This window comes from Phyllopteryx taeniolatus, chromosome 5 (genome assembly GCF_024500385.1).
Source record: "Phyllopteryx taeniolatus isolate TA_2022b chromosome 5, UOR_Ptae_1.2, whole genome shotgun sequence".
NCBI lineage: Eukaryota > Metazoa > Chordata > Actinopteri > Syngnathiformes > Syngnathidae > Phyllopteryx > Phyllopteryx taeniolatus.
In genome coordinates this window covers 22254311-22280858 of record NC_084506.1, presented here as the reverse complement: position 1 = coordinate 22280858, position 26548 = coordinate 22254311, and the positions used below count along the sequence as shown (strand labels likewise).

The 26548-nt window shown below is 40.1% G+C and overlaps 1 protein-coding gene across 23 annotated transcripts in view; it reads left to right on the top strand.

The window, feature by feature from the left end:
- Positions 1–26548, top strand: part of LOC133478131 (neuronal cell adhesion molecule-like) — a 95993-nt gene that overhangs the window by 41466 nt on the left and 27979 nt on the right. For 10 of the 23 annotated variants that reach the window (XM_061773794.1, XM_061773795.1, XM_061773799.1 and 7 more), the window contains exons 2-8: positions 19203–19401; positions 20765–20870; positions 21697–21890; positions 21980–22012; positions 24711–24833; positions 25870–26040; positions 26327–26383. In XM_061773794.1, the coding sequence (XP_061629778.1) occupies positions 19293–19401; positions 20765–20870; positions 21697–21890; positions 21980–22012; positions 24711–24833; positions 25870–26040; positions 26327–26383 (793 nt within the window). In that variant the 5' untranslated portion in view covers positions 19203–19292. Of the gene's footprint in view, positions 1–882; positions 956–19202; positions 20384–20764; positions 20871–21696; positions 21891–21979; positions 22013–24710; positions 24834–25869; positions 26041–26326; positions 26384–26548 lie in introns of all 23 variants that reach the window. The other 13 variants (XM_061773801.1, XM_061773787.1, XM_061773800.1 and 10 more) reach the window with 5 other exon arrangements.

Below are 26548 nucleotides of genomic sequence, written 5' to 3'. Positions count from 1 at the left end.
ACAAAAGGGGGATGACAGCAGGTCTTTAAGGAAATGAAATACATGTGCCTCTCTCCCCAGCTTTTATCACTTTAGATTTTCTTCTTTGCAGATATGATGTGATATGTGAGCTGCTGTTGGGATTTTCCCTTTGAAATTGTTGCCAAATACGCAGCATCAGAATGTGGTTTATGTGGAAGATTTAACAGATGACATGTTCTCCTATTATTATTCATATTTGGGTAATTTTTATAATACATCCGTCCATTTTCTATAGTGCTTGTTCGCAGGTGAGCTAGAGCCTCCCTCAACTGTATTTGGGGCTAGAGACCGGGTACATCCTGGACTGGTCTCCGGACAATTACAGTCAAACCTGTGGTCAATTTAGAGTTTTCATTTAACCAAACATACGTGCTTGTGGGTTGTAGGAGGAAGCCGAAGTACCTGGAGAAAAAACACAAGCACAGGGAGAGTATCCAAACTGCATACAGGAAGGTAGGACCCAAGATTCAAACCCCTGACCTCAGAACTGTGAGGCACCGGTGCTAACCACTAGCCTTTGTTTTTATAATATCAAATTAAATTATTGAAAACGTACCACCCATCGTAAAAACCCATTAAACTCAATTCAACTTTATTTTAAGAGCACTTTAAAAACAACCACAGCTGAAATAAAGTGCTATATTGACCAGTGACCCGTCCAGGGTGGACCCCGCCTCTATCCCAAAGTCAGTTTGGATAGTCTGCAGCTTACCCGCAACCCTAATGAGGGCAATCACTATGAAAAATGGATGGATGGTGCAGAATCAATTGTTGACAGAAATAGAACATGTGACAAACCCTCACCAACAAACCAACTAAAACATACACAGTGTGCTGAACTGTTTGTTTTTCTGCAAACAGATTGAAGATAAACAAAAAGAACGAGGTTTGACATCCGAGAAGGAGGAGGGGAGCGGGATTTAAGTCTTTCCTGGTAAGTTGGAATTGTTTTGACTCTCTGGCCAACGTCCGCATTTTCCAGAAAGGACTGAATGTTCTTTTGAGTGTCGTTTCCCCTCCCACAGCATGCGATCGCACAAATGTCAGTCTGTGTACCATATCTGGTAAAGGGTCTCCCCTCTGGGTCTGAACAACCTCCAACATGATGCTGCCAGAATGGCGTTTTAGTAAATATTACAACACTCCACAGAGCTAATAGGCCTGTAAACAGAAGTGATGCCTTCTCTTTTGTTCTTGTTCTAAACGGAAAGGTCAAAGCTCGCTTGACTGGTGTTTGTCCACAGCGTGGTTTTGTATTGTCTTGGAGCTCATTTGGAAGCGCAGGAGTCCAACTGCATTTTTAATGCATATGGTTGCCGTAGTAACGCACCCTCTTATCTTTGCCCACCCTGTGACAGTGGGCAGCGATGCGAGGGAATTCAAAATAGTACTTGGAGTCTAAATTGAGCATTATGGAGACTAGTGATGGGTGATACTAATATAAAGCCAGTGATCAGCGTTATGCTGATATGCTACCAGACAGAAAAGAAAAAGTATGTATACCAGTCATCTTCAAGATTCAAGTCAGTTTACAAGAGAGATTTTCAACACAGATTTCATACCAGATAGATGAGAACTAGTGATTGATCAAACTGATATAAAACCAGTGATCGGCAATACTGTTGTAATATCTGTATAGTTTTCAATGCTGATATGATACCAAATAATTAAGGACAAATCATAGGTGATATGGATATTGTACCAGTCATTGGCGATACCAGTATTGTCAATCTTAATATGATTCCACTGACCATTGATGGGTTATACAGATATTATACTGATAGCGACTGAATGATACCAATGATAGTCGATACTAATATGAAACACGACCGATAAGGACGAGTGATGCTCAAGATTCACATGATACTAATGATTGTCAATATTGATATCATATTAGTCAGTTAAGGGCAACTGATGGGTGATACTGATCAGATATCAATAAGTTTCAATAATGATATGATAACCGATAGATCATGCGCGATACTGACTTGATACTGTTTGAATACCAGTGATTGCCAATACTGATATGATACCAGATAGATAATGGGCAATACTGACTTGATACTGATTTAATACCAGTGATAAGTGCTAGTGATGGGTGGTACTGATATGATAACCGACAGCTCAGGAAGGATACCATACCAGATAGAAAAAGACCTGTGATGGGCAATATTGATATGATACCAGTAGTTGTCAATACTTATACAGTAGCAAATAGATAAGGGCGATACTGACATAATACCAGCTCTTGGCACTACTTCTGTGATACTAGCTAGAAAAAGACAAGTAATAGGAAACACTGATATCATATCAGTTAGATAAGGACTAGTAAGTAATGAGTGCTACTGATATACAAGTAATACCAGCTTCAAAAAGACAATCCATCCATCCATTTTCTGAGCCACTTCTCCCCACTAGGGTCGCGGATGTGCTGGAGCCTATCCCAGCTATCTTTGGGCAGGAGGCGGGGTATACCCTGAACTGGTTGCCAGCCAATCGCAGGGCACATACAAACAAACAACCATTCGCACTCACAGTCACACCTACGGGCAATGTAGAGTCTTCAATTAATGCATGTTTTTGGGATGTGGGATCAAACCGGAGCGCCCGGAGAAAACCCACGCAGGCACGGGGAGAACATGCAAACTCCCCACAGGCGGGGCCGGGGATTGAACCCCGGTCCTCTTAACTGTGAGGCAGACGCTCAAACCAGTCGTCCACCGTGCCGCTCAAAAAGACAAGTGATGGACAATACTGATGTCATACCAGTTAAATAAGGACTAGTGATGGGTGATACTGATATGACACCCGCTAGATATACAAAAATAATGGCTGATACTGATAAGATGCCAGTTAGTTAGAGATGAGTGATGGTTGATACTGATCTGATATCAATGAGGTTCAATACTGATATAATACCAGGTAGATATGAATTAGTGAAAGGAAAGACTGATATTCCACCTGTGACTGGCAATCCTGACATGGCATGAAGCGGGAAAGCTCTCAATTTGCAGTTGAGTAGTCAATCGACTCTTTTGAAAAGGATCCTAAGCCACCTTCGGGCTCATCTCTTCATCTCGCCAAGCTTGAAGTGCATCTGAAATTCCAGAAGAGGTTGAGCTAATGCCGCGTGAGTGCAGGTGACGCGATCTGCGATAAATGTCTACGACTCAGCTGAGTGTGAAGGAAAGGATCGCACGTCAGCCTCAGGGATGAGCCCCAGAGGCCGCACCCACAGCTGAGGGCAGAGTTAAAAGCGTGTGACGACTATGAGCTCATCCGTCGCCACCTTTGTACTCACTCGGCCAGTTTGGAAATTAGTCAAAGTACAAATATTTTACCACTGTTTTTAAGTAGATTTTTCAGGTAGCTATACTTTCCATGCATATTTATTCTTCTGATGTCCGTTGACTTTAATTCCTGTTAAAAAAAAAGTTTTTATTTTTTTAACCAGTCTTTTTTTACACAAGTATCGGCTCTGTATTTGTACTTGTACTTAAGTACAAAATGTGAATGCACTTGTCACCTCTGCTTGTTGTTGGCGAATGAGTGGCTCGATACGGCATTGCTTCAGGCCACAGAGGCTGAGTCCACGTTTTTCCAATGGGCCACACTCTGAGTATTTGAAGCCCAGTCAGGCGTGACACAGCCTTTGTGTTTGGCGTCATTCAGGTCTCAGTTTGTCCCATAGAAGGCTGCAGAGGATTCTGTTTGTGGCGTCCTTGTTTGTGTGTGTTGAATTTCAAACATTGCATCGACCATCCGAGCTTTGCCTCTTCAGACCGATAGGATATTGTGTCTCAATAATTGTAGTCCTCACAAAGCCACTGGACTATGATTTCACAGCAAGATCCATGTTGGTTAAACCAGTTCTTGGTTAAATGGAGTCCACACATTCAGTTTATTGTTACAAAATTGAGCATCCACCCGCTCTCTTCTGGACAAAGTCAGTAAGGCCCGATTAGCGGATGTCTCAAAAACGTTATCGTGAGCGATTATACTGTGTTCTCGGGTGTAATTTTTTTAATTTAATTTTTTTTCCCTACCCGATCTGCTAGAAAACTGGTCAGGGCCGAAAATTGTAAATGTTAAACGTGGTCAATATTTTTGACGACAGACCCTTATGTGTGAGTGGTCAACACAGTGTTTGGTAGAGCCACTGATTCATGCAATCACATGCATCAACAGCGGGCGGTGAGAGCATTGAAGTAACCAATAGTACATAAATTATACTAAACAGTGTTTCTTTGGCCTGCGCTGACTATTGCCCCATTGATTTAAATGAGGGTAACTTCCAAAATTACTTTTACTATTTAATGATGGACACAACTCCGTTGCATAATTAGACCATGTTTAATTGTCTATGCTTTCGCTGTTGTTTAGAGTTACACCATGCTGTTTACCAGCACTGATGTATATAAACACCATCGTATACAATGTGGATGGAACAACTGGAGGACAGTATGGAGGGTGATATGTAACAGAAGAGTATCCGTGTAATAAAAAGGTAAACTCCATAAAGAAGTGGTTCAAACAGCCATTAATGTAAGGATTGGAAGCAGCACCACTCAAGAATGTATGAGGAAAGAAACTCGATGTTATGGAAATAAAAACACTGAGCTCGATGTTTGTAGTGACTAGAAAAGACAATAAGAAATGAATACATCAGTGGATCGGTGAAGGTAAGCCAAGTTTCAAAGAAAGTACAAAAAGCAAGGTTGAGGTGGTTTGGACATCTGATGAGAAGAACTGAAGGACAGCATCTTGAAAGAGAAGTGATGCAGATGGAAGTACAGTGGCTTGAAAACAAGGAAGACCAAGAAGCAGATGGAGCAAATGCATTAAATCAGATCTGAAAGAGAACAAAATGGATAAAAGGAACGCTCTGAACTGCAACATTTGGAGAAGGCCCATACAAAACAGGGACCCCATATAGGGAAAAGGTGTGAAGATGTATGTATATCAACATGAGAAACACCAGCATATTGTTGGAAATGAGAGATCTGACAGTTCTGTTTTTGAGCAGGTGGATTCTGACAGGGGGGGCCTCTAGGTGGATGCCAACATGTCCCCTCGGTGTCTGTCTGACGTTTCTCAGATGTGTTGATGGTCCTGTCAGCTCTATTGTGTTTAAAAAGTTTCTGTGTGGCTGAATGCAAAGAGAAGCTAAAAGCAACCGAGTGATGTGAACGAGGTCGACGGGGCCCCTTGGCTCTCCTCCTTGTCCTCTGCCGTCTTCAAGCATAGCAAGGGAAAGTTCATGCTTCATGCACAGCTCACTCACACGTTGCCTGGAGAGTCACAAATTATACTTTTTATTATCTGAGGCAGCATTTTTATCATTTTTTTAACCTCTTCAACTGTGCAAACTTTCTCCAGGCTTTCTTTTCCCCTTTTCCAACCAACCTCTCATTTCTAGTCCTTTTGTTTTGTTTTATTGCACTATAGTATCCACAGTTTTCCATATCTCTACAACTTCATACGAAACTTTGTACTTTTTTTCTTCAATGCCATTTTCTAATTGATGGATGGACAACTTCCAATGCACACATTTACTACCAGCAATGCAGTACCCTTGTGGTCAGCACGTCTACCTGACAGTCGAAAGGTCCTGGGTTTGAATCTCAGCTTGTTGGTTTTCTCCGGGTACTCCAGCTTTCTTCAAAACATACCTTGGACTGGTTGCCAATCAATCACAGGGAAAAGATCCCATGCCAGAAAGTCAGTGAACCACACTACCACTTTGTCATTTGGGTTGAATGGGTTCCTTGCAAGAATTCAGTTGAAAACCATGTAAAAAGTGTTAGCCCAAGCATCATATTTTCCAGCATTTTTCCAGCAATATGTGGGTGACACAGTAGACTGATTCAAACTTCTGCCTCACAGTTGAGAAGTCCCTGGTCTGACTCTTGACTCTGGCCTTGCCGTGTGGAGTTCACATTTTCTTCCCGCGCGTGTATGTGTTTTCTGTAGATACTTTGGCTTACTCCAACATTCCAAAAACATACATGTTAGGCTCATTGAAGACTCTAAATTGTCCATAGGTGTGAATGTGAGTCTGAATAGTTGTTTGTTCATATTTGACCTGGGATCGACTGGTTACCAGTGCAGGGTGTAGACACTGCCTCTCGGCTAAGGTCAATAGGGATTTTCTACAGCTCACCCACTAACCTAATGAAACGAGATTAAAACCATTTTTTTTTTTAAATGAATGTATCGGTGGAAGTACTGTGTACTTCCCCCATTATGGTTATACCAGAAAAACTCAAGTTGGTATCATGTTACAAAGGGTCTGCAGCACGAAAGAAAGTCCTCATTAGCGTCATTAAAGCTCATTAGCCAACATATTAGTCAGCTCAACCAATGAGACGAATCATGTTCGCACTACTGAGATCGAGCCCAACAATCACCATTGTGGACAAGCGTTCTAAGAAAATGGATGGGTCTTTAGTACTTGAACACTTATGGATGTGTGTGACCGTGGAAACCATGTAGTCATTTGTCATGCGATGCAGATCTGCAGGACTGAGGTGGTTCCAGGACTGGTGTCTATCACACTCATCTGTACTTGTCATATTCAAGCACTGGAAAGGGACTGGTGTCCTTCCCTGTAGGAAGGTCTCACCTTCTCTGGCTATGCTAAGGAGCTACATACAGGAACACGGCAGCCTCTTCTTAAATTGATTTTATGAAAAACGTTCACTGTAATTAATAGAATACTGACAGATTTGTGGGGTATTTCTCTGTGACTACTCCCACTTTCGACCATGTGTTCACTGAAGACTCCAATTTTTTCCTAGGGTGAATGGTTGTCTGTTTTCATATGTCAGCCCTGTGACCAAATGACAGGTTGTCATCAATCCAGGCTGTACAACACTTGTCTCCTTGGGCTTCCCCATGGCGGTGAACACAATAAACTGTCTCGGAAATAAATTGACAAACAGTGAAAAGTTCAGCAACTCTATCCATCCATTCATTTTCTTTAGTGATTGTCCTCATTAGGGTCACGGGTGAGCTGGAGCCTATCCCAACTGAATGTAGTTTTTTTTTTTCCAGATTGATTGATGTTGGAATATTGAGTTGGAAGCATTGTCTGAAATATGTTGGGGTGAAGATACCAAATCCAAATTCATAGGGAACCAAGCAGTCTCGCCTGGTGGATGAATTAAAGTGTCTCCCAATCATTGTGACCATGATTTAGTAACATGCTTCTTAATACTCCTTTAGTCATTTCTTTGTATACCTATTAGTTATATGCATTCGGACCTATTTTTCTGTGTGTCCCAAAAGTTGTCTGTACAAATAAGAACCAAACACAATGAAAAATGAATCAATCTTTTGGATTCTTCAAAGTGAACATTTCATGCATGTTATGTAGTATTTTTTCCAACAGTTAACTATGGGTTGTGTCTTACATTTTTACAAATGGCACGATTTGATTTTTCTCACACTTTTGAAAGCAGCATTGTTTGTGTCCTGTGTGGTTGAGATTGGATGGTGCGCTCTTTTTGGAAGGCAGCCGAGGGGAAATGATTTGTATTCACCTGCCGCGTCTCAATGAAGCTGGCTCGAGGATTGGTGGGGGTAGGGGGGCTGAGTGAGAGGCGGTGGGAGGGGGCGCTGACAATATAGCGCTTTCTTTATGTGTTAATGGATTGTGGCGACATTCACGCACATTGTTCTGTGGTGTGCCCATCAGTCAATAACTGCTGCATGTTAGGCAGGGAAAGAGGGGAGATGTCATTAAAGACTCTCCAGGTGACGGCTTCTGGTCACATCTCGAACACCTCACTCCTGCAAATGAGTCCCTCTTGTTCCATGTTCTTACTTTTCTCTCCTTTTACATAACCGTGCTCTCATTGTCCCGGTTGGATTATTCTGTGAGCCCCATAAAAAGAGACAAAGTGGAGCTGGGGACGGGCAGTAATGAGCATCTCCTGTTCCAGTGTTACATGTAAGAGCAGCCACGATGTGGGGAAAGCCTTTAGGAGACAATGCCGGGTTTTGAGAGGTCTCTTTGATTGAGTTTCCTGGCTGTAGGGCTGATTGTGGAGTGGGAACTGTGGCTTTAGGCTAGGTGGGAGGTATGGGAGGACCCTCCTCTGGGCTGACCTTTCAGAGACACAGGTGGAATGGAAGGAGGGCCATTGTGTTGGTACTCTGAGAATGGAGCGCTCAATAACACTAGACCTCGCCCCACCTGCCCAAGATTTTCTCTCTGGCTCGTTCGCTTTCCCACCGGCCAAATCAAACAGGCGGGCATTATGTAACATTTAAAAAAAAATTTTAATGATGTAATTATTGTGTATTTCATCGAATATATCCCTTGTTTACAATGGTGTTTTTGCCCAATATTTGGTATTATTTTTTTTAACAATTTTTTATTTTTCTAATTTTTCTTTTTAACCTAATAATTTTTTGTCATTTTCTTGTATTTACTGTATTTGTCCTTTTAAAAAAAAAAATTATGTTTCTTTTATGGTCTTCCAGTCCTAATCCTATATTTTTTTCCCCCTAATACACCGACTCGCTTGCTTTCCCACCGGCCAAATTACATGTTGCCTCTAACTGGCTGGCTGTAACAGATTGTTCCAGTGTGTTCACCATATCTGACGCTGTCGGCAGATTTCAGCCACACACAAAGCGGCGGTGAGCTGCAAATGACCCGTAGCCGCTCGCTTCCACTTACTGTATATCAGCACTATTCAAATTGGCTCTGCAGCCGAGTGTTTGCTGGAAACACCCTGTTGTGTTCCTAGAAGCACACCGTATTGCATTCATTGTTACCTCAGACTGGAGCCGGGTGGACACGCACCCCCGCGGGAGCTCATTTGCTTAAAAAACAGCACAGTTGTTGGTGCATCTTGACCTTTTATTGACTAGGTTTTCTTCCGCCGCTAAGCTCAGAGTAAACTCAACATATTGGCTCCCATCTCGTTGACTAAGCCTTCCGGTTGGGAATTGGTAGCAAACTGAGAGCAGTAATCACACCTCTTTTGTTGAACTCAGATGAGGTTTGAGAGTTTGCAGATGTCCGGCGTACAGTTTCTCCTCAAGGTTACCAAGGAGATGACAAATACGTCTGGGCCTCTCGTGTTTTTTTTTTTTCTCTCCTCCTGGGGTTTGGTGTGACTTTATTAGCATCTTGACACACTGAGTGGATGAAGAACACCTGTGTTTGGACATGGTCAATGTGGTACGCATTTCAGTTAATAAAAATGGTGTACCAAAATAACCCGTTAGTACTCTACTTCTCTCTGTTCGGTGTGGTGGTTTTTTTCTCCACAAGTACCTGCATCCAACTGCAAAATTCATGGCGCATTGAACATATTAAGTCAAACAAGAGGACCATGAGGGTCTTACGGAGCCCTGGAAGTGCAAAACAATATAACAAATTGTGAAACACTTTAACATTTCAGAAAACACAAAACCAAAACATGAAACACTTTAATATTTCAGGAAACACAAAAAAAAAAAACACGTAACACTTTAACATTTCAAAAAACACAAAAACAAAACACGAAACACTTTAACATTTCAGAAAACACAAACACAAAAGACGAAACACTTGAACATTTCAGGAAACACAAAAACAAAAGTAGAAACACTTTTACAAAAAGATGAAACAAATTACAATTGCGGAAACCCGGAAAGGGAGGGGCCCATTTCACAGACATTCTTGGAAATCCCATAGCCTTTCTCAGCAAGACCCACCCCGCTTCAACATGATTGGCTCCTGCATTGCGGGAAGGGTAGGCTACTCAGATGGAACGTGATGTCCATCCCAAATAGCGATTGGATATATGGACACCCTGAACAGCGAGCCTGTATAGGCGTTCGATGCTGTATATACAACATATTGTACTTGATCACATTTCTTAAACCATAAAAAGATAGATTAAGAGTTCAGGAAGAATCAGGTTGCTAAAGAGAGAGGATGCTGGTGAGAATTAAAGGGAAAGTGTGGATATTTGCAAGGAAGCTGCCGGCTCCATTCATATTTTTTATTTTTAATTTTTTTTTAATAACGTACCAAGCGAGGGATCTGGATCTAATAAAATGGTTTTCTGAATTCTCATTACTTGGAAGTAACTTTTTTTTCTCAGAAATATTGCTTCACATTACATTTTGACTTTCTTCTCATATCATGTGACTTGCTTCTCGGAATTGTAACACAATATTTTTTTTCTCTCTCAAAACTACAACTACAGTTCCGTTCTTACGTCCACAATTACAATACAGGGTAAACGGCTTGATTGATGATTTTAACCTTCTTCTCTAGCGCTGAAGTTTGCATGTGTGCCGTGTCAGTCGAAGAAGTTACGTGAGATAAATTGCTTGGAATGGAGACCTAAAACCGGATGTAACTTATGTTTTAACGGGTAAATTGTTTCAAAAATAGATGTGGTTGAAATTCAGGCACAGTTAAGATGATCATTGAGGGACTGGCTAATTAATTGACTTTTCTGTTGCTCGGTTGTTAGTGTAATGTACATATAACATGATCAGTATGAGTAAGCTGAATTATTATTTTTTTTTACCTAAAATGATCATCGCTAGCACGCTAATGCTAATTGTGATTGCTAATCATTTAGCCTTTAGCTGTCTCAAATTCTGTACACCAAATTTATACCATACACTCTGTACCAACATATGCAGTTCAAGGGTAGACGTCCAGCCCTCATAAATGAGAATAAAATGCATGTTAGAAGTAAAAAAAAAAATTATCTTTAAGATAATGGATTCTAAAAAGATTCCATCGTTACAGCCCTCATCCCTTCCATTCGAGCAGGTTAATGTTATGTTGGATTACAGGGTTGTCACACTAATGACTGTTTCCAAACCGTACCAGTGCAAGTTGAACGGAGCTGTCCCGACTTTTTAGTTATATATTCATCTGAACTGTGAGACTGTGAGGTTGAAACAGAGGTAGTGTTTTTACACTATTAGTCTGTGATTTTGTGCATGCATTGACGCCCTCTCCGCTTCCCGCCTCAGAGGATTTGCTCGTCTCCTCACCGCAAATTGGTTTTATGTTGATTACTTTTCCACCCCTGTGCTAAAATGCGTCATTTGATGTCGGGGAACTTTGAGACCAAGCACAATCAACCAATCCATAATATCCGTCGTCTATGCTGGAGTTTTTGAAAGAAAAAGTAACAAGTACTAATGCATATTTATAGCTAATAAAAAAAAGTAATGCCCCACAGTTCCCATTCATGATCTCATTGCAATGAACCTTTTTTTATATATATATATATACATATAAACCTTTCAGGTCATTAAATTTATGTATTAGCAATATGAGCCACTTCCCAAGCCAAGTGCTTCAGTCACTTTGCCACATTACTGACTCACAACTTTAATGCATTACGAAGCATTTTACGGGCCATCGTCACAAGATGATGTGAGAGGGCTTTCACATTGCTGCCGATTTTGCACAGGGAGACTCGTAGGAGAAGTACTTCTGTTCTGACGCAATGAGATGAAAGTGAAACGCCGTTCAGTTCCACTTTGCTCTAACAGGCAGGGATTTGCGCCTTCACGCCACCGTCCCATCCAACTGATGTTGTTTCAATCTGCATGCTAAAGAGCATCCACCGCCTCCAAAAAGTAGACGCGGCAATTATTGTCCGGGGTGCCATAGAAGGCAAACCGAATCCCGGAGTGTTTTGGCATGCATGGGGAACAAGCTTTGAGAATGCCAATGACTCTCAAGAGCAAACTAATTGCTGGACCCACAGTAGCAGATGCCCACTAGCACCAAGAGTAAATTGTTATTTAACTCATTTACTGCCAGCCTTGCCCGTTAACATGGATATTTGACTTCTAAAGCCGTCAATGGCAGTGAATATGTCAACTAATCAATGCCAGAAACAGGTAAAAACTGTCCTATTATTTTGATGGACAATTTAAGGATGTCAAATAGAGGAGCACCAGGGGGTCCTGTAATTCCTTGTAATGGACCGCTTGAAGGACATAATCCGCTTTATACTACAGTCAAACCTACAGAAATAAACTTTATAGTTGAATGCCTTTTTCATGTAGGTCATGGTTCTCTTCAATATGTTTTTAAAGGGCACATTTTGTGAAAAATTAACTTTTTAACATGCACTCCTGTGGATTTTTTTACTGTATATTCACAACTGGAATCCAATTGTTTACTTCCACCAACATATATATTTGTCAAATACGTTTTTCAACTGGTAGGCATAGAAGAGGGTCTTGCTCAGCTTGCCTGTAAAATTCAGGTTGTAAAACAGATCCCTGAAGATGGTAGTGTCGAAGATAAAGATTAGAGTAGAAGATAAATATTAGGCCGTGAAACTCGGCTTGTCATATCAAATAAATGGTTGTTCTTGAAAAAAATGTAGATGTCTAAATTGTCCTCCAATTCTAGAATGACCCATACGTCGTATTCTCATCCACTAGAAAACAGTTTGTCGCGTGCTATCTCCGTATATTCTGCTATCCCGTGACCTCTTTAAATCAACCCCCCTTCATGCCTTGCATCGTAGCTGTTAAAATGGCACGTAGCGATGAACACCCAGGAAGCCAATCAGTGAGCTGTAACCCCCGAGCCTCCGCTAGACTTGATTATGACTGCTCAGCTTCACAATCATTCGCATTCATTATCACACCGGCAAGTGTGCGAGCGTTCCGTCAGCCTTGCGCTGCCCGGACAAAGGCAGCGTGGATTAAATCCACACATACTGCCTACTATTCATTCACACAGCTACACATTTCGATTCAGCTTCCAGCACACCAATCCCGACCCTCACCTTTTGTGGCCACGTCGAAATGTGCATCTCGGTCAATATGGACCTCACGCACCTCAATTAGGTTGTGTATTGTAAGGTGGGATAACATAATGGGAAATGACAATGGAGTCTTTGATGATTCAATGTTGTTTTCTCCGATCAAATGTTCTATGACAGAAGCAATGTTGTCTACTTTGCATTACATTAGATATGGATAAATTCTAATCATAGGCATTCATATTATGAGACGCTTGTCATCCTGGAATATGCTCACATTTTGTTTGAACTTTCGTTGGAAGCCATTTGCACACATACAAAACAGATAAGTAGGCCAACATTATTCTTACTGTGGCTAAATTTGAGTTTAAGTGTGTTGTTATTTGGTGAAATGGTAGCCTATTATAAGAAGGTAGCAGCAAAAAGTTCCATGTCCAAAACGATTCAAGTCTGGGTTAATATTTCAAACAAGGGTTAGGGTTTCAAGTCAGGGTTAAGGTTGAAAATTAGGAGTTCAAGTCATTTTTAGGGTTTCAAAGGAGGGTTTAAACACATGGTTTAAATCCAGAGTTAGCATTTTAAAGTAGGGTCTCAAATCGATATTAAGGTATCAAGCAAGGGCTTGGGTGTCAAATTAGCGTTTTATGTTAGGGTTTTAAACAAGGCATAGGGTCTTAAATCCATTCAAGCCACGGTTTAGGTTTCAAATCAGCGTTTTGATTCTGGGTTAGGGTTTTACATTAGGGTTTCAACACATAGTTAAGGTTTAGAATTAAGGTTTTTAGGGTTTTAAATCACTGTTTGAGTCTGCATTCAGGTTCCAAATTAGGATTTCAAGCCATTGTTGGCTTGAGTACCGATACCAGGTATCATATCGGGCCGATAGCGCCTTATTTCAAGTTATTAGGTAGTCGTGAAGGCTGCCGATAGCAGCCAACAATACTTAAGGTACTACTTAATACTTAAGTCCTCCTCGCCAGTAGTTGGCGCTACACTGCGGCAGTTTGACACATCAGCGAATCATCATGTACGTCAGAAGGGAAAAAAAAAGGTCTTTGTTCACATTTAATATAACTTTTGTCTTAGAAGTATTAGTGTTAACGATACTCGGTATATCAGTATTGGTGAGTACTCACAAGTGAATACTTGTGCTGGTATGTATCAGTCTGGAAAAAAAAGTGTTAGTTTCAAGCCTTCATCCGATAGAAATAGTATAGTGCAAATGGTTATTTGTTCAGAGTCGTCCAATAAGAGCAGGGATATGAATAATTTTGAAAAAGTAACAAGCAAATACTTTATAATACTTTGAATATGTCATGAATAGTTTCTATAATAATACATGAATAGCGCAACTTATTCCAGTCTTTTCTGCTTTCTTATGTCATTTCCCGCCAGAAGATTCTGGCATTTACCATCAAAATTCCCTTTGACTCCAAATCTACTTTAGTTGATGGCCTCATTGTTGCAAAGGCTTTTTTTCTAACTAGGTTTTCTAGTTCTGTATTCCAGCGTCCACATCCAATTGTCACAGCAGGTGTGCACACTGAACTTGGTTTCCTCCCAGGCTCTTTTTTTAAATTATTATTATTGCTATCTCCCTTTGTGCTCCATTAAATAAAGAGCCTATTTAAAGATTGCATCGTTTTATTTAAAAAAAAAAAAAAATGTGCACATTGTCGATAGTGAGTAGAGGGTGGGGGTTCATGCAACTGTTTAGTTGGAAAGTGAATGGATTTCCCATTGGAAAAAAATAGGTTAGTAGAAATAATCTGTTCCCGAGTCAAACGGATGCCTCATCAAATGTTATTATTAACTTGTACAACAAGTTAAACACTGTAATAGCAATACATTAAAACATTCACTTACGAGCTGTGTAAATATACACATATACTGCATGTGTGTATGTACAGTATGTGCTTACGGTATATACTGTAGGTATTTGTGTGTACATAGATGTGTGTATATATATATATATACTGTGTCTGTGTTTATTGTCTATATATATATTAAATATATGTATTTTTAAAATTACACAGCAATGCTTTTTGTATGGAAATCCTCTGACTTTGTGAAAAGAGCATTCTCTTTAATGAGACACAGACGAAAAAAACGAAGCGCTGTGCAAGTTCTGAATGATGTGCTGATCTGTAGATATGAATCAGCAACACATTTGATTCATCTCTTTGTTTGGCGGTGGGGGAATAAAAAAAGATTGGCCTGCCAGTGGAAAGATTTCCTCCCTGATGTTATCGGCCGTCTGACGGCTTTTGGCAGAACATTCTAAACGGAGTTGTTAGCGTTATTGACTTTTCTGCTTTTCCACCATCTGTTTTCACATCATGTAGAGTTCTCACCAAATTTGAACTTGCAGTTTTACCATGAAGACGTGAGAAGTTCCTGCCCCTCGACATTATCATGGGGCTTAGAATTAAATACAGGAAAGTGTGTACATTATTTATACTTCTCATTGTTTTTTTTCTTGTGAGCGTTTGGTTCCTCATCTTGAGAGCACCGCTGAGATCTTGCTGAGTGAGGGGATGCGAGGGGTTGGGCCCCGTATCACCGCAGCTCACAGAGATAATTATAGTGTGTGCACACACACACGCACACACACACACGCACACACACACACACGCACACACACACGGTATGGCGACGGCTAGAGTGGAGCCTCCTCAGCTCATTAAATTGTGTAATGAATCCGCCCTGGAAGCTTTCCAGATAAGAATCTCCATGCAAGGCTTTACCTCCACATTTATAATTAACACTTTTATTCCTAATTAGCCCCCCCTTTTTATTTCAATCCATCCATTTTCTGAGCCGCTTCTCCTCACTAGGGTCGCGGGCGTGCTGGAGCCTATCCCAGCTATCATCTGGCAGGAGGCGGGGTACACCCTGAACTGGTTGCCAGCCAATCGCAGGGCACATTTAAACAAACAACCATTTGCACTCACATTCACACCTACGGGCAATTTAGAGTCTTTAATCAACCTATCAGGCATGTTTTTGGGATGTGGGAGGAAACCGGAGTGCCCGGAGAAAACCCACGCTGGCACGGGGAGAACATGCAAACTCCACACAGGCTGGGCCGGGGATTGAACCCTGGTCCTCAGAACTGTGAGGCAGACGCTCTAACCAGTCGACCACCATGCCGCCCTCCCTTTTTATTTATTTATTTATTTATTTTAGCATTGCTAGTATTACTGGTGGCGATTTTAGAGTGGGCGGCACGGTGGACGACTGGTTAGAGCGTCAGCCTCACAGTTCTGAGGTGCGGGGTTCAATCCCCGTCGCCTCCTGTGTGGAGTTTGCATGTTCTCCCCGTGCCTGCTTGGGTTTTCTCCGGGCACTGCGGTTTCCTCCCACATCCCAAAAACATGCATTAATTGGAGACTCTAAATTGCCCGTAGGCATGACTGTGAGTGCGAATGGTTGTTTGTTTCTATGTGCCCTGCGATTGGCTGGCAACCAGTTCAGGGTGTACCCCGCCTCCTGCTCGATGACAGCTGGGATGGTCCACGCATGTAAATCCAACTTGTGGTCTACTAAAAGTACAGATTAGTGCATATCTGGGTTTAAATTAACGAGAACAGGAACCACCAGCTCTCTGCATTGTCACTACACGCTCCTTCCACCCTCATATCACAAGTCAGTCTTCTTTGCCAATGTTCTTCTGTTGTTGTTTTTTTGTTTTTTTTTATGCATTGTTCCCTTATAGATTCCCATGTTAGATTTCACAAAAGTTTCTATAAAAATGCACTACCTGTATCATTTGTGTGTGTTTGGGTTCAACAAAAGACTTCTGGTTGTCGAGAACTAATTCATGTAGCAAACTTCAGATTACGAGAGTGATAAAAGGTTTGTCGTCAGTTTGTCCTGAAGTTTTATACATCTAAAAAGGGAATTTATGAGACAAATTAGTTTGATTTTAACGTTAAAGCGTAAATCGGACTAACCCGGAAGTGAACGCAGGCGTTTACCTTTCTTCGTGTCTTTTTCCAAATTAAGTACATTTTATGTAACCCCCATATACGCTACAACAGTATGTGATACTACACAGCCGTGTCATTGGCTCTTACCCAGATGCACACAATCTCCTGAGAGAGTGTTTGAAGGAAGCCAAGGGGCTTCACACTACTTCATCTCAATCATGACCCAAGGGCAGCGCGAACAAACAAGTCGGTCCCCCAAAGGAGAGTCGGGACGGAGGCCAACTTGGTTGGCTGTCAGGACCTCTCGTACAAAATGAAAATCCCACCCACCGCCATCAGACCTGCCCCAGTGCTGCTGTGTGTCTGACAGGCCAATTTTTAGTTCTTCTTTTAGTCTACTATAAAGTTCAATGTGTGCTGTTGCGATTAGAGAAATGAGAAAGTCTGCCCTCAGAATTTCTTTTCCGTTCCGTGCCAATGGCTTTTACAGAAAGATAAAAGCATGCCGGAATATGACTCCCAATTTCAGTTTTCAAGCTTCACAAGCTATGCAAATAAGAAATTATACCGACGGTATCGGTTTGAATAATTGCTTGTTATGCCTGTGAACGTTGGGTCGCGCTTTGGTGTGGACAGTGATTACATAAACATTAGCGTTTCACAACAAGGGTTTTGGAAAAAACAAATTCCCTGTTCACACATACTTGCAAAAATGATTGAAATGTTGTAATTTACATGCCAGACCAGTAGCTTGCAATGTGCCACTTTGCAAAGAAAACACTACCCTTTATTGGCATATACGTGAGTGAAATCTTTGATAAAGCAGTGTACAAACTAGAGCTGATACTGTTTCTCAGTACTGTTATTCAGACTCGAGAAAATGTTTCGATACTACCAGACCGATAGCACTTTACCAGCCTGACATAACTTCCGGGAAGGTGGAACAGGAGCCATTTCAGCCGTATGAAGGTACTTTATGGTACCGTAATTTCTCATGTATAAAGCGCATTTCTTTCCCCAAAAAATGGTCAAAAGTCAATAGCGCACATTATACATAGGTATGAGGGAAAAAACTTTCACATTTTATAAATTTATGCCGCAATCTACAGGTTATGAAAATACTGTACACTTTCATTCCAATATACCACTGCCACCTAGAGATTATGAAAACGCTGTAGCCTCCACTTTCATTCCAGTATGACGGGTACGTATGACTGCATATACTGTATGTACAGTTGTGAACATAAATTTACATAACCTGGCAGAATTTGTGAAGTGTTGGTGTTGTTGTTGTTGTTGTTTTTTTAAAATACGACTGATGACTGAACAACCATCATTCATTTATTTATGGTTATGTTTTGTTTAATGATAATGCTTTTCTGAAATGCTTGACAGTTTAATTTGAAAATAAAATTAAATGTGTTTCGCCTGGCCCTCCATGTTTTCTTTAAATAATTGTACCCTTCTTACAAATTCTGCCTGGGTAATTAAACATATGAGCACAACTGTTTGTTTTCTAATTTACTAAATAAAAGTAGGGCTGTGAATTTCAAAATAAGAGCAAGTAAATAAAAATAATATTACGTGTTCAAATAAAGTGCTTAACTTCAGAATAATTATTTAAAAAAAACTAACAAAATACAGATAATTATGTTTTGATCATATGGGTAGAAGCAAAATCATGCATTGTAAAAATGCATTATACATAAGTAGAAGGGTTTCCAGAATTTTGAGGTCAACTTTGGGGGTGCGCATTATACACGAGAAATTACGGTAAACTTATGCTCTGCAAAATGGATGATTAACTCGTTTCTCGAGTCCAGTCGCCCACCGACAGACAGACACCACATAACTGAAATGCCTTGTGTTACCAACTATATTTAAGTGAAATTTGTGGCAAGACTGCTCGAAAAACATGCAGTTGGATATTAAAATATCAGTAATGACAAATTGTTTCTCTAAAAAGGGGTATATATTGAGCATTTGAAACGAAGCCATGTTCAAGAAAAGTTTGTTTTGTGTTTCTGAATAATTTGATTAAAATTAAATATTTTCATCACAATTGCAATTGTATCTGTAAAGCAGGCAGGTATTGGCCAGTACTCACTTGTGGTACTTGAAAAATATGATATTAGTGGTCATTAAATATACTTTCAGTTACATCTTATGACTAAAAACTGGCATATTGGGTGATTCTGTGTCTAGAATTGGGGTCTGAATGTTACGGTCATCTGTTGATATGTGTGGGTGTGGGTGTGTGCGTTTGTGTGTGATCAATATGGCTCAGAGGAGTGATGGCTTGCGGACCAACGTAGCAAAGAAAGCTCATGTTGGCATCCTGCTAGAGCACTCCATTATCTGCAATGCATGACCATTGATCTGTGTCCACTGTTGCAGAGATGAGTCTTTTTCGCTCTCATTCTCTCCCTCTAATGTTCAATTTTGTAAAATGTATTTATTTATTTATTTATTTGTCTGTCCATCCTTGTAGTGTGAGTCAGCACGCACGTGTCCCCTCGACCACGTGACTGAGCAGGGGGAGGCGGGGCTATTTGGTGGCAGACCTCGGTGTCGCACGCTGATGATGGAAAGGAGGATGGGCGAGCCACACTCTCTGCCGCTGCTGCTGCTGGTTGTAGGGGCGGTGTTACTGGGACCCCTCGTCAGCACACTGGACGTCCCGCTAGACCGTAAGACAACAAAACAAAACATGCAGCACAAGCCCTTGTCAAGTCTCAACTAACAGTACCAGCCACAAAAAAATGTATATAACACATAAAATATATACTCAAATATACAGTACGAAGACCGAAATATGATTTTAAAAAACATCTTAAATACATACAATATTTTAAAAAATAACATATTCACTGTAAATCTAGAACATTTTAACATGTTTATATACAAACTGATAATTACTATGTACATCATATTTTGGCTCATAATAGTGGAAGAAATATCCTTTTTTTGGGGAAATGTTATGAAGCAATATGAAATATAACTCTGCTGTGATGTTTGTTTCTTTGACACAGGAAAAATGTTCTTGGGTCAATTGCAAAGTGCAACTTAACCACCAATATTTTTTGTAAATGTCCATAGTAACACATATTTTTCAATATTCTACTTTATACTCAAATTTTATTAAAAAATGTTTCAAGCGTTTTAGTAAACCTGCAGTTACTTGGTTTATAACAGAACCCAAACTTAGTTCGACAGTAGTCATCATCATCATCATATTAATTCCACAGCCTATGTAACATTGTGATTGCAATTATATGTACTATGTACAGCATCCGTTAAGTTAGTTGATTTTTAAAGATGAAAATAATCATATTTATTATTATGAAGTTGTGTAGTGTCTTAGAGCTGCAATTTCATCAAATAATATATTACAGTATTTGTAGTTTACATATTAGTTGATTTAATAGATATGAATTAATGAATTAAACAAAGCAATTAGCACCACCTGATATGAAAAAATATATAATAGTGATGCTAGCAAAAATCGATATTCCTATGAGTCAGCCTTCCAGATCAGCAGTTTGATGACATTATTTTTTTTGTAGCTAGAGTATTCCATTGGTTGCGTAAGAGCTATCGTTTCCACACTAATGTATGGTTCTCTTTATTGTGACTTGTGCTGATTCTTTTGTGGGAAAGTTCTGGAAAAATGTAAGTCCAAAGCAAGTGTGACGTCCACAAAGAAGCTGTTTTGTTGTTGTTGTGCTTAGAGGATTCTTTTCATTTGATACCATGATTTTTGTGTGATTTGCAGTGGAAACACAGTGTGTTGCATGATTGTTTTGGGTTCTGTTGCAATAGACATACAGCCGTTGGCATGAGCTTACAAGCTTTGTGTCCCAGCACTGGTAAAATCAAATAAATTGTGTCCCGCATGCCGCATTTTTTATTTATTTTTTTTTTTTGCTATTGTGCAGGTGGTTAACGGAGAGAGCTTTTATTGAGTGTGTCAGTGTGGTTAAACGCTCCTCCTTGCAGTGAAGGTCAAGGTCGAACATCATCTCTTGTGTCTCGCTCTCTGGTCGCTTTTAGTGCCACAGCCCCCCACCATTACTCACCAATCCCCCAAGGATTACATCATCGACCCCCGGGAGAACATTGTCATCCACTGTGAGGCCAAAGGGAAGCCTCATCCAAGGTAAGGAGCAGTCCTTCTATCATCTGTGTGTGTGTGTGTGTGTGCGTGCGTGCATGCGTGTGTTTACTTTTCTACTTTCAACAGTATTTAAATTCATATTTTCTAGTAGTACATACGATACCTCCTGCAAATTAGAAGGTGAACTGACCAGGTCAACTCGAAGAAAATAAATATAACAAAAATATCATAAAATAAAATAGTACACATTTGTTAGGCTCAACATTATTGGTGCATATGAGATACAATACATGAACTGTAGCCCAAAAACATGTAATAATGATTTTAGTTTATTGACACTTTGAGAGGTATTAATTTAACACAATTTTTCATGTGATTGTGGTTGTAATTTGCAAGTACACAGCTAAGGTCCACTATTTCTTTTTAGCAGCATTATACTTTAAATATGAATAATAAGACAAGGAATTATAAAAACTAATTATTAACGAATAATTGTTCTAAAAATACTAAAACACAATTATGCTGTACACAGAAAATGTCCTATAATTATTTTTTGGTTATGTTATGTAATTACTACTACAGTACTACTACTACTACTACTACTACTAATAATAATAATAATAATAACAGTTTCAAAAACAGTACAATTAAAATATACTTTACACAGAAAAGGTAATAATAATAATAATCCATAATTTCCAAAACAGCTCTTCTCACTATTTTAGTGTGTACATGTATGTTTATATCTATGAAATACCTTACAAAATGTTAAAAATCCATGTCCAATGCAATTAAACCAGTGAAAAAAAATTACATCTAAGATAAGATAATCATCAGCTGTTCGTCTGCTGTTTATGTGGCTTCTAAGTTTTTCCTGGACAAGAAACGGAACCCACTTTGACCTGGAGCAGCACCCCAACGTGCACATGCGGGCCCACTCGGGGACGCTGGTGGTGGACATCAGCCGGGAGCGGGCGGAGCACTATGAGGGCGCATACCAGTGCACGGCAAGGAACAAACATGGGACCGCCGTCTCCAATGACATCATGGTGCGGCAGCCCAGTAAGTATCTCAGTGCTCTCTGTCCATGTTTTCTTTTTTTCATTTCATCCTCTTACTACATGTATCTTTTCTTTTCCATAAAAACTAAGTTGAGTTTATCATCTTAAGGGTGTTCCTGAAAGGTAAAGTTTTGCATGGAGAAGGCGGCATGAAACGCTAGCTGGAATTTCCCTTTTTGGATTTCTCCAACTACAACCCCAATTCCAATTAAGTTTAAACAGAAATAAAAACAGAATACAATGATTTGCAAATCATGTTCAACCTATATTTAATTGAATACACTACAAAGACAATATATTTAATGTTCAAACTGATAAACATTTAGCAAATAATCATTAACTTACCTTTTATACCCAATCATGGCCCCCCATGTTCCCAATTAGCCTGTTCACCTGTGGGATGTTCCAAACAGGTGTTTGATGAGCATTCCTCAACTTTCTCAGTCTTTTTTGCCACCTGTCCCAGCTTTTTTAGAACGCGTTGCAGCCATAAAATTCTACGTTAATGATTATTTGCTAAATGTTTATCAGTTTGAACATTAAATATATTGTCTTTGTAGTGTATTCAATTAAATATAAGTTGAACATGATTTGCAAATCATTGTATTCTGTTTTTATTTATGTTTAACACAACGCGCCAACTTCATTGGAATTGGGGTTGTATGTACATAAAAAGTGGAGCAAATATTATTTGACCCCATGCTGATTTTGTAAGTGAAAGTAAATTAACAGTCTCTAACTTATATGGTTGTTTATTATAGTATTAGAATATCAGTCAACCATGCTTTTAAAAAAGAAAAGTGTATAATATTGCAGAAATCACACAAGCCTTTCCTGAGTCATTTCGATGTTCACTGGCAAACTTAAGGCTCACCTGTACATGTACGACCCTGCCATATTTCAGTTCATTTACTCCATGGTGTCTTAGCAACTATCTTGGTCACTGAGGTCCAGATTGCCTTCAGATAATGGACACGTTTCTGGCGTGTATTTTGTACTTTTTACAGATTTTTTAAATAAAATGTTATTATTATTTTTTTAGAGAGCACTTGCCTCGTACAATGAGGATGGTCATGATAAAGGTAAGTGTCGGGAGCAGCCGAAACCAATATGGCAGGAATTTACTTGTTCATGATCTAAAGGCAGTTCGGAACTCAGTCACCAAGATAATAGTTGGTAACATACTGTGCCATAATGGAGTGAATTCTGGCAGTGTCCCACGAGGTAGCGTTGCCTTAAGTTTGCCACTGAACATCTACATGACTCCTTGTGTTGTTTAGTTTAATCTACAACCCTAATTCCAATGAAGTTGGGACATTGTGTTAAACATAAATAAAAACAGAATACAATGATTTGCAAATCATGTTCAACCTATATTTAATTGAATACACTACAAAGACAAGATATTTTATGTTCAAAATGATAAACGTTATTTTGTTTGGCAAATAATCATTAACTTAGAATTTTATGACTGCAACACGTTCCAAAAAAGCTGGGACAGGGTCATGTTTACCACAGTGTTATATCACCTTTTCTTTTAACAACATTCAATAAACCTTTGGGAACTAAGGACACTAATTGTTGGAGCTTTGTAGGTGGAATTCTTTCCCATTCTTGCTTAATGTACAGCTTCAGCTGTTCAACAGTCCGGGGTCTCCTTTGTCGTATTTTACGCTTCATAATGCGCCACACATTTTCAATGGGAACAGGTCTGGACTGCAGGCAGGCCATTCTAGTACCCGCACTATTTTACTACGAAGCCACGCTGTTGTAACACGTGCAGAATGTGGTTTGGCATTGTCTTGCTGAAATAAGCAGGGACGTCCAAGACGTTGCTTGGATGGCAGCATATGTTACTCCAAAACCTGTATTACCTTTCAGCATTAATGGTGCCTTCACAGATGTGTAAGTTACCCATGCCATTGGCACTAACACAGCCCCATACCATCACATATGCTGGCTTTTGAACTTTGCGTCCATAACAGTCCGGATGGTTCTTTTCCTCTTTGGCCCGGAGGACACGACGTCCACAATTTCCAAAACCAATTTGAAATGTGGACTCGTTGGACCACAGAACACTTTTCCACTTTGCATCAGTCCATCTTAGATGAGCTCAGGCCCAGAGAAGCCGGCGGCGTTTCTGGGTGTTGTTGATAAATCGCTTTAGCTTTGCATAGTAGAGTTTCAAGTTGTACGGATGTAGCGCCGATCTGTATTTACTGACATTGGTTTTCTGAAGTGTTCCTGAGTCGGTTTTTGATGCAGTGCCGCCTGAGGGATCGAAGGTCACGGGCATTCAATGTTGGTTTTCGGCCTTGCCGCTTACATGCAGTGATTTCTCCAGATTCGCCCAACGTTTTGATGATATTATGGACCGTAGATGATGAAATTCCTAAATTCCTTGCAATTGTACGTTGAGGAACATTGTCCTTAAACTGTTACACTATTTTCTCATGCACTTGTCCACAAAGAGGTGAACCTCGCCCCATCTTTGCTTGTGAATGACTGAGCAATTCAGGGAAGCGCCTTTTATACCCAATCATGGCACCCACCTGTTCCCAATTAGCCTGTTCACCTGTTACAAATCATTGTATTCTGTTTTTATTTATGTTTAGCACAACGTCCCAACCATAAAAATTGGAGACTGTTAATTTCTTTGTAAATCATTTTACAAATTCAGCAGGAGATCAAATAATGATTTCCCCCACTGTATAATTACTTCACCTCACCTCATCACCCCTTTTAGCCAAACACATTTCATGTATATTATGAATCTTTTTTTTCTACTTATCTAATGGATTTGTGGCTTTAACCAATCCAGGGTCACCTTTGTGGTCCAAAGAGAAGATCAAGCCAATCGTCATTCAGGAGGGCGTGTCCTTGGTGTTGCCATGTCGACCCCCTGCTGGCTTTCCTCCGCCCATTGTCTTCTGGATGGACAACAGTAAACATTCACACACACACACACCTACAAACACACACACACACACAAACTGATATTGCACGAATCAGCATCATATGAATCGAATGGGTTCCGTACACGGTCCCTGACAAATACACAAATAAACTACCGTAATTTCTCATGTATAATATGCACCCCCAAAGTTGATGTGAAAATTCTGGAAAACCCCTCTACCTATGTGTAATGCATTTTTACATTTTTGCTTCTGCCCATATGATCAAAACATGAAGTATTATCTGTATTCTCTTAGTTTTTTTCAAAGAATTATTCTGAAGTTAAGCACTTTATTTGAACACGTAATCCGTTTTTAATTTACTTGTTCTTATTTTGAAATTCACATCCCTACTTGTATTTAGTAAATTAGAAAACACACAGTTGTGCTCATATATTTGATTACCCAGGCAGAATTTGTAAGATGGGTACAATTCTTTAAAGAAAACACAAAGGACCAGGTGAAACACATTTAATTTTATTTTAATGGGATTCAAATTAAACGGTCAAGCATTTCAGAAAAGCGTTATCATTAAATAAAACATAACCATAAAGAAATTAATGATGGTTCTTCTTCAGTCATATTAAAAAAAAACAGTATTTCACAAATTCTTCCAGGGTATGTGAACTTATGAGCACAACTGTACATATATGCAGTCATATGTACCCCTGTCATATTGGAATGGAAGTGTAGGCTACACTTTGTTTTATAACCACTAGGTGGCAGTAGCATTTTGGAATGAAACTGTACAGCGTTTTGATAAACACTCGATGGCGGCATACATTTATAAAATGTGAACGTTTTTGTTTTTTTTCCATTTGCCCCTATAACTATGTATAATGCGCACTATTGACACTTTTTTTTGGGGGGGGGGGGGGGTTGGGGGGGAATGGGCATTATACACAAGAAATTACGGTAAACTAAATTTTGTTCGCGAATGTCCAGTTCAGTCTCGTTCAGTTGCATCGCTGTCGAAAATAGATGGATGAACGATCTTACCTCGATTCCATTTTGTCTCCACGTCAGACTTCCAGAGGTTGCCCCAGAGCAATAGAGTGTCCCAGTCGTTGAACGGAGACCTTTACTTCTCCAACGTGCTACACGAGGACTCCAGGAGCGACTACATCTGCTACGCCCGCTTCCCACACACGCAGACCATCCAGCAGAAGCAGCCCATCGCCGTCAAAGTCCTCAACCGTAAGTGGGTAATCCTCTTTACGTGGGCACATACTGGAAGCGGGTTGCTCGCGGTGCATGACTGTTAGACGGCGGCGAAGGAGGGAAGCAATGTTTCCTATCTCCGACTCCGTCCTCGGAGACGCCAGAAGCCGGTCCTTTGACTGAAAAGACATTGTCGGAACTACAGTGCAGCAACGCCCGCTGTTATTCGCCATAGCATGATCGTTTCTCATCTCTGCTCCACTGCCTTTTTTTTTTTTTTCACGTGCTCGCATGTTTGAATACTTGTTTTGTTGTGTTTCAGTGGACGCGATCAATGAAACAATGGAAGCTTTTTACAATGACACTGATTTATTTAGTGGTGAGTTACGGCAAATTACGACTCCTTGCATTTCTCCCGGTGCTCAATTTCCCCGCCTTTAACTGCAGCAGAACCTCCAGAGTCGAACACAATCCATTCCGGGGCGCTGGTTGACTTCCAAGTTGTTCCAATTTCAAAATTTCCCATAGAAAATACCAGTGTTAA